The sequence below is a fragment of the Phocoena sinus genome, chromosome 8, assembly GCF_008692025.1.
Source record: "Phocoena sinus isolate mPhoSin1 chromosome 8, mPhoSin1.pri, whole genome shotgun sequence".
Lineage (NCBI taxonomy): Eukaryota > Metazoa > Chordata > Mammalia > Artiodactyla > Phocoenidae > Phocoena > Phocoena sinus.
Genome location: NC_045770.1, coordinates 22939678 through 22949074, shown reverse-complemented (window position 1 = coordinate 22949074; position 9397 = coordinate 22939678). Strand labels below are relative to the sequence as shown.

Below are 9397 nucleotides of genomic sequence, written 5' to 3'. Positions count from 1 at the left end.
TTAAGAATTATTTGACATTTGCTGGTCCTAACCCATCAACTTCTTAGCTTTACATCCATCAGTCTACCTACTTTACATTCTTCTGTTCTTTGACACACATGATATTTCATTTAAAAATATTAGAAAAAAAGAGGAATATTAAACATTCTTTACCTTTGGCTAGAAAACCAGAATGTGATCATGTATGTAACTAGAATGCAAGTTCCTGATTACAGAGGCGTTCTTGTGGTCACTGATGTACTAAGCACCTAGAACAATTTGAGGCACATATTAGGCACACAGTGAATATTCATTGAATGAATGTTTCCCAGTCAAGGATAATGTAGCAAGAGGAACCTTGACTTTCTGTGCAAATATTCAGATATAAATGGGTCTGAGACTTGAATGGAGAATGCTTTTTATTATGAAGTATAAAGGATGAAGCATATACTTACGCAGCTTGAAATTAGAAATGCCCTGATGGGTATATAAAGGTGTGTAGCCTCCCAAACCTTCCTAAAATTAGAGAAGCCACCTGGTTTAAACTCCTACTCTAGGAAGACATCTACTTTATGACACCCTTGATGCATCTAGTTTATGCTTGAACCCTTCTAGACAGTGTCAAGGGAGTGGACACTTTGGAATAGAAATCTTCAAACTTGTTTTGTTTTGTTTTGTTTGCCTGAATACTCCCTAAAATACTTTTGGAGAATCATAGACCCCTTTGCACATTTTAATTTGACATCTAAAACTTTTTAATCATAAGTTAACAGTTGCAAAGAATGTAATTTCTGGCATATTCCATATCACATATGTACTTTAAATATATTTTGTCAAAACATCAAGATTGATAGATTTAGTTCATTCAATTTGTATAATATGTCTTCCATACTATCAGACAAGTGCAAATTGTCAATCCAAATAGACAAATCAGGCTTACTTTCTGTGAGAAAAAAATCTGTATTCATTTTTCAATTTAAATAAACTGAACTACTTGTATCCCTGTGACAACCATTTCACTTCAAAATTCTAGTTCTAAGATAAATTGATGTATAAATAGACATGGAGCCTTAAAATTAGTCTGTCACCTGGATGAAATAAGGCACTGTCCCATCAATAGTTCTTACAGATGATCTTTTTGCTTTGCTGTCACTACCTCAGGAGTTATACACCCTCAAGGTATTCCTTTGTTGGTTCCCTAAAGGTTTCTACACCCTGAATAATGCATGATAGTAAGACTGAGGATTGTTGAACATAGGTTTTTCCTTTGTAAAGTAGGAGAAATACAAGGAAAGGTGACAAAGGGTAAATTTTAACCTCAGATAGATACATTTTGGGGAAAAGTGCACATAGAGGTTGAGGATTTGGGAAATTATTCCTTTAAAACTATACATACTCATATACCCCTGGAAAAATCTTAGTGTACTCCCAGGGATATGAGTCCCCCAAGTCTGAAGATGGCTGGTTTAGTTTATAACCTGTTACATATAGGAAAACATCTTTTCAATTATGAAATAGTGAATTGAAATATACTTCCTACCATATATCTATTCCACTATGTTTCAGTTCTCTCTTGAGTACCTAGAGAAGGATAAATTCATCTTCTATTGATGATTCTCTAAACATTTGAAGTTTCTATGATGCATCCTCCATGTCTTCCCATCTCTAGGATTCATAGTCCCAGTTCCTTGAGTTGCTCATTATCTATTATTGTTTTCAGTCCCTTCACCCTTATAGTTATCCTCCCATAAAAATACTCAGACTTATAAAAATTTTCCTGAATTTTGATGTCCCAAACAGTATAATGCTTCTATTGTCATGGTTAAAATATTAATCTTAGTAATAGCTTTACAGTGTAAAGAGCTACCATTTACTGAATGATTAGTATATACTCAGTACTTAAAATAAACACTGCAATGAAGATACTATTCTCATTTTACAGATGAGAAGAATGAATCAGGAAAAAAACTAGATAACTTGAATAAGGTCAAGAGCTTCATTCAGCCCCTTGTTTATTAATTAGTTGCTGGCTGGACCAGTAGTTGATTTAACAGCAATATGACAACATACAGAGCATATCTCTGTAGGTATTCAGGGAGCCAGAGTAGTCGAGATATGTGATTAGGCAAAATGTTAAGATCACCTGAACAGCCTCTGGAAAAGTCCCTGTAAATCTAAAAAGAGCCTGGCATGTATCATGCTGCACCGTGTTCTAGAATAACCTCCTTAGGTGACCTAGCGCAGTACAAGGGTTTCCAAGCTGGACTCTGCTCAGTCTAAGGAATTTTGTGGAGCATCTTGTGGACTGCTTCTGGGGAGAGGGAGGATCCTGGTGATAAGGCTTCTCAGCATCCCTCCTCTGCTTCAACTAAACAGCTCTGCTTTCTCTAGTTTTACTTTCTTGCATTCCTCCAATCAGCAGTAGACAGAGATAGAGATAAAATTGTATCAGAGGTAGAAATAGAGATATGGGTGTGGGTGTGTGTGTGAGAGAGAAACCACTAGTCATGAAAAGAATACTAACTTTGGAATCAGTTTGCTTGGGTTTGATCCCAGCACTGTACTATTAGGTGACTTGGGCATAGTCTTTAGCTACTCTGAGCTTTAGTTTTCTCACCTGACATATGGCAGGTACTCAAAGATTTTTGTTGAGCAAATAAGTGAATGAATAAATAAGTAATTTTGTATTCTGGCAGGGTTACTTAATTTTGTATTCTTGCAGGGTTACTTTGAGGTTTAATGCTGTTATAAGGAGAGTTTAGTAAGCTTGGTACATAGGAGGCATTTTACAAATAATAATAATAATAATAGCACTTATTATTGCTGTTGTTGTAATTATTATTGATTCAGTGCTTGTTTGGATTGAGGTACCAGGTGCCCATGTGGCACTTCTGTCTAAGCTAGTTGGAGATTCCACATCAAACTTGAGGGCAAATATTGCTGAATATATGGAATGTGCCTGAGTTCAGAGGGGCTTTCCCATCACAAGAGGAGATTATGGGAGTCCCATAGGCTTCTTGGTCCTCCACTCTTGCAAGTGTGACCTGAGGAGTTTGGTGGCAAAAACAGTGGCAACAAGTTGTCTGGAAGAAGTCTCGTCATTGTGCCAGATGTGCCAAAATCATATAGCAACTCAGTGGGATCAATTCTTGTAGACCAAGAGGTGTGCATATTTGCTGCCACTGGTATTCTTGGGGCTTGAATCATACTACCCAATGATATCCACGTCTATCTGCTTAGCACATTCATTCTCTGGGTAAGAACAAATTATAAACCTACAGACTATTCTTCTTGAAGGAGAAAGGAAAAAAAGTGGACTGGGCTTTTGACCTGAAAATTGATGTCTTTAATCTACCTAAATCATGTCCAGTTAAATACAATTGTCTTGTGGATCACATTCATCTGCTGCAGATTGTAAACTCTCCAAGACATCACCTTGTCTTTTCATAGGTTGTGTAAAATGGTGCAAACACTTTTAGCACTTGTGCTATAACAGATGACTATAATTTATAACAAAAGAATAAGAACAATGACAGCCTAATCACATGCCCTAGAAGCTTGGTGTGTGAAAGGAATCCCATTATATACATATTGTAATCTCATTATAACATATTGTGAAGGCGTGTATGTTTCTCACTGGGAGAACCTGACAACTAATTTTTTCAAGTTTGGAAAACAGACCAGTGAGAGTTAATTCTAATTATGATAAACTTCTTTGCTTTAAAGACAGCTTTTCTAAAGAGTCTCCTTAAATAGCCCAAACTCTTTTTGGAGTATTCAAAATTGAATTTGCTTTACAAAATGTAGATTAGACTCAACTTTTCAGGAACAAAGAAAGTGTGCAAAAATGGGGTATTGCATGTCAAGCGTCAATAGTGAAGTCTCATGTTGTGATCCCAGTGAAAACAAGGCTCATCCTTCTAACCCTTGAGCCCATCAAATTCAGAATGTCCAAATGTGGCAGGTGTCTTTTACAGGGCATTAGGTGTTCTCATTCCAGGCAAGAAAACTAAACCAGCATTGGGGTCATTGGCTGTCATTAATTGCGTGACTCTGGCAGCCAAAGGCATCAATCCGTGCTCTCAAGAAACCATGTATTATTCAGCATGTACTGCTATTAAGCTATACTATTACTGCTTAAACTATACTATTAGCTTAAGTAGGGATACTTTTTTTAATTGAAACAATTATGAAGAAAAAGTTGATGACTTTTGTTCAAACAAATGAAAGAATTTGGGGGAGAAATGATGTATTTCTTTCTCTGTATATAAGTCATGGGCAAGGAGAGGAAAAGGAGAAGTTGGAGTAGGACTAGATAGCAGCACAGGCTCAGAAGAAGGGACCCCCAGATTACAGATAACCGTTACCTCGCGAGTCAAACTGTCTTTCTTACAAAACCCTCTGCTTGCAAATGCAAGCAGATAGGTGAGCATCAGTCATTGTTTTTCTCTCTCAATTCTGAGGCATAGCAGGAAAAAGCAGCCACGTACACTGCAGCACTGAATTTAGCAAGTGAGTACTACACAGGCACTGTGTTGGACTCAAAGATGGGAAGAAAACAAAACAGTAAGGGAAGAAGGAAATGTACGTTTAATAAGACACCTGAATGCCTTCAAAGACCATATAATATCTTTGAGACTGCTGTTTTCTACAGTAGACATATGAGAATACTTTATTTTGAAGTTGGCTACTGTAATCAAATGCACTTTTCATATTCTCCCAAGGGTTCTAAACCAATAGTTGATTAGTCTCTGCCCAGATTTAGGCAGGCTGATGAGACTCTTTCAGGAAGTCCTATCCATTGTGCAGAAAGGCTATTGTTAATACCACAGAAAAGCACCAAACACTTCAACAAGTATTAGGGCCATGAAGGGGTACTTTGTAAGAGGCACAATGCCCGGAATTTTCATAGGGTTTCATTTCTGCACTCCTCTGAGTGATTTTCGTCTTCCTGCCTTATAAGCCTTTTGTGCTCATGAGTGGCTAGATTGTCAAAATAGGAGTATTTAATACACGGAGTGGGTCTTGGGCCTGGAGATGAGTGTGTGAGGGAAGAGAGGAGGATCCTGAGTCGGGTGGAGTGAAAGGTAATTTGGAGACTCTGATCTTACTGGAGAGGAAAACTGTTCATTTAGATTGTTTGATGTTAAATACATGTTCAGATTTGTATTTCAGGTTCTGCCACATTTGTGTTCAGAAATGCCCTTCTCATGCACTGTTTCTGTTCAGAGCCAGGCCAGCGTAAACAGGATTGGAGAAGGGGAAGATCCCCCTCAGCAGAGGGAGAAAATCTATTGTGTGCCCTGAGGGGAGATGGATCTCTAGAGTGTAAAAATGTATGCTTGGGACCACGTGGGAAAGGGTGGAGGGTGAGGAGTCGGGCAGCCAGAGAACTGAAGCTTCAGCCCTTCCTAAGCAGAGGAGTGCAGAAGGTGGGTTGCTCACAGGGTGGAGATGGGGGTTACTGCTCAGCCCCTGAGCAGGGGAACAACAGGGAACCGGGAACGTGTGTGGCAGAGGCTGGCTCTGCCAGGACGAGGTGCTGGGGGTAGGAGGGTGGGGTGGGGGCCTGAGGGGTGGCTCGGAGCCCTGGCGGTGGCTGCCTGACGTCACCGGCCTCTCTGGCAATAGGCTGCGAGCTGAGCTCCCCGAAGCGGCGGCGGCGGCGACAGCGCGGCTTGGTCTCTGGCCCCTTCACTCCGCGCCTTCTGCAGCCGTTCACTGCAGCCGCGCGGCGGGGCTCCCTCCTTGCAGCCAGCTGGCGGCCCCAGGTAAGGCACACGGTGCGGCTGAAGCTCCAGGCGGCCGGGTGGCCGGGCGCGAGCGGGTAGGACAGCCCCTGTGGCCTGCGCAGGCACCCCTGGCCGTAGCTTCGGCCCCCGCCCCTGCCCCGGCCCGGGCTTGCACGCCGCCTCACTGCTCCGCAGTGCAACAGTTTGCAGCTGCCTCTTGAGAGCGGCAAGGGGGCTCGGCTGCGCGCTACGGATCTCCCTGGCTCTGTTCCCCGGGAAGAGCCTCAGGGCCCTCGGGCTGGGACTGGGAAGGCCCGAGAGAAGGTCTGTTCCCCAAACTTTGCAGGCGGGAACCCTCCCCCTTTCATTTCCAGCACCCTTAGAAAGAAGCAGGATACTGTCAAGTGGGGGGCACAGAGAGATGTGGAGAAGGGGGCGTTTGCAAGGATGTGCTTTAGCTGAGAAAGAAAGGTGCTTCAGCTTTTTTTTTTTTTGGTTGTGTGTGTTGTGGGGGGGGGCGGGGGGGTTGGGGAGGTACCAGGGAAGAAGGATGGAGAAAGGATGGAGCGCGATCCTGCGTGTCAGCCTCAGCCGCGGACAGAGGCGGAATGGGATGAGGCTCCAGGGTTACCCCCATGGGATTGGGACCTAAGGGATCTGCCAACGTCCAGGGAGCGAGAGTCTGGAGGGGGAGGGAAGGGAAGGGAGGATTGCGTACCCGGAGCCGGCTCGGCTGCCCGGGGTGGGTGCTGGGAAAGGTAGGATCCAGGCGAAGACATCCATTGAGAGGGCTCCGGAAAGAGGAGAGTCGGCGCTCTGGGAAGCAGGGACCGCGTTCCGACGTGGCTGAGTGTGTGTTGCGATTAGAAAGTTGTGGAGTGCTCAGGGTGGCTGCTTTATCTGCTGAGTAATCGGCATCTCCGCGGTGTCGGCGCAGACCCTCTTCCCAGCAAAGTGGCGCGAACGCGGAACTGGAGGCTTTGGTGCGTGGCCAGGGGCGGGCGGGCGGGCTGGGGTCCGCGGGCTGCGGAGAAGACGGGCGGCGCCCAGCTGAGGCAGTGTGCTCAGAGGGCCGCTTTGCAGTGGCGGTGATCGTTCCGGTTCTCAGCGCTCCCCCGGGCAGCAGCTGGGATCCTAACTAAGCCTGTTCTCTTTGCAGCCTGGTGTCTTGGCAAAGGAAAAGGGCGCGCGAACACGCGTTCGAGGCGGGGCCGGAGAGGATCTCCTGGGCACCGCTCGCTCCCTGGCCGGCTTGCTTGCCCGCAGTTGCTCCCTCAGTCCTTCGCTCGCTAGCGCATCCCCTCCCACACCAGGGAGTAATTTTGGGTGGCGCGGGCTCCGTCCTCTTCTTGGCTGGTGGGAACCGTGTGCCCAGAAGAGGAAGTCTGGTGTGCCTGGCCCCTCCCAGCCCAGCGCCGATGAGTGCAAGGGAGCCCAAGGAGCTGAGGCTGGCGCTGCCGCCGTGTCTCCTCAACCGGACCTTTGCTTCCCCCAACGCCAGCGGCACGGGCAACGCGAGCGCCCGTGGCCCGGGCGCAGGAGGCGGCGGCGGCACGTGCATCACGCAGGTGGGACAGCAGCTCTTCCATTCGTTCTCCTCCACGCTGGTGCTGATTGTCTTGGTCACCCTCATCTTCTGCCTCATTGTGCTGTCCCTCTCCACCTTCCACATCCACAAGCGTAGGATGAAGAAACGGAAGATGCAGAGGGCTCAGGAGGAATATGAGCGGGATCACTGCAGCGGCAACCGCGGCGGCAGGGGGCTTCCCCAACCCGAGGGCTGCCAGGCCCCAAACCAAGCAAAAGAAAGCCGGCTGGAGAAGCAGGGAGGGGACGCTGCCTTCTGCGCCTCAACCAATGCTTCTTCTTCCCCTGGCCTCCCGTGCCAGCGCCCCTGTGCTCCTCCGCCTCCACCACCGGCCCCCAGTCCGCAAGGAGCGCACACAGCCTCCTCCTGTTTGGACCCAGCTGGCGAGGGCCTTTTGCAAACGGTGGTACTGTCCTGATTGTCTAGTCCCTCTCCTCTTCCCTTCCTCGTTTCCAACATCTTTGCCGTCCTTGCTCTTTTTCTCCGGCCTTCCTCTTCCACTTTCCTGTGGCCTCCCTTTCCTCTTCCTTCTTCTTCCTTATTTGTCTCCCCCCTACTCTTTTTCTCCTCCGCCGAGGCACTGTGCGGTATTTGTAAATATTGGGCGAGGAAAGTCTCGGAAGAAGAAATAACGCTGATAATAATACTTTATTATTATTATTTATAGTAATTATTATAATATTAATAACACGATCCAAGCGCATGACAAATCACATAAGTTCTCATTGTCAGTGAAGGACGCGTCTTCCCTCTCCACCCTGCGCCCCCACAGTATGGAGGAGAGACCGCACAAGCTACCAAACATGTAAAAGGCGTTGACTCCCTGAACAAAGGGAGTGGAGGGGGGCTGGTATGTTGTACATAGCTGTCAAGTTAAGGTTCAGTTACCTTTCTTCCCCTTCATCCCCACTTTTCCTTCAGCTTCCCTCCCTTCCCCATTCCACGTTCAGCCGGACTCAGGCAATAGTAATAGTATAAAGAAAACGTAAACATTAAGCACCAGGACCTCAAGAGGCCAGAGACTGTCCCAGAAAAACGTTTATGACAGGTACCGCTCTCCAGTCAGCCCTCTTCTCACCTTTAGTTAACCATTCTCTTTTCCAGGACCAGGCATTTTAATTTACTTTTAGAAATGTCCCTCGCTGGCCGAGCATAAGTTCATTAAAAATCTATAAATGAGTTTTAAGAAGAAAGAAAGAAACAAAGAAACAAACAAAGAAAGAAAGAAGAAAGAAAAAGAAAGAATCTACTGCTTTAGTCCTTGCCCTGCTCCCCCATCTATACACCTTTGACTTGTGGCATTTTCAGGATTCACAGAGGACCCGGGAGCTGTCCAGACAGGTCTGGTGCTGAAATTGTCTCAGAAACTGGGTACATTCTTTGGTTGTGCAAGGCGAGGGAGGGGATGTTTTGGAAAGGTGTTCTAGCTTTTTTGTTGGTTTCTTTCTCTTTTTCTACAATCGGGTTTGCGTGTACTCTTGGTTTTCTTCTTATTAAACATTGCATAAGTTTACCTTCTTTTGTAATAAAATAAAATAAAATAAATTAGGTGATGTGCAGTACTGAAAGTGCAGTATCTAACCAACCAGAATGTTTCAGTTTAATTTTTAGAACAAGTGCACCTTTGTTATATATTTATTATATTGGTACCAAATACAGAAGCAAACTATAATTCTGTACTACGTCCTCCAAACTGTATATTCTTGTTCTTAATTCCCAGCTGTTGATATAATTATTACCACTGGATGAGGAATTCAGTGGTGCAGGCCTGGCTTCTGCTGTTTCCAGAAGTGTTCTTTTGTACCTTACTCTGTAGTAGATTGTTATAAAAATATGATACATATGTTTTCTTATTTCTTTTGTGAATAACAGAACAACCACAACAGAAAACAAACAAATAATGGATGTGCAGGAATGCCATCTATTAAAACATGGTTAATATTTAAACAGTGCCTGTAGTCCTCCCTGCATGCAATTACCACCTGGAAGCAGTGGTGTGTGTGTGCTTGCTTGTACTGTACGTGTTTGGGGGTGAGACTGGCGGGGATGTTGGGCAATTTGGACGACAGGACATGCAAATTTTAAAAGAAGTTAAATC

The 9397-nt window shown here is 45.2% G+C and overlaps 1 protein-coding gene across 1 annotated transcript; it reads left to right on the top strand.

Moving 5' to 3' along the window:
- The first annotated feature begins 7129 nt into the window (after nucleotides 1-7129).
- Nucleotides 7130-7717, top strand: C8H11orf87 (chromosome 8 C11orf87 homolog). Its single transcript, XM_032638791.1, has one exon. The coding sequence runs from the start codon at nucleotides 7130-7132 to the stop codon at nucleotides 7715-7717; it is 588 nt and encodes a 195-aa protein (XP_032494682.1).
- Nucleotides 7718-9397: the final 1680 nt, after the last annotated feature.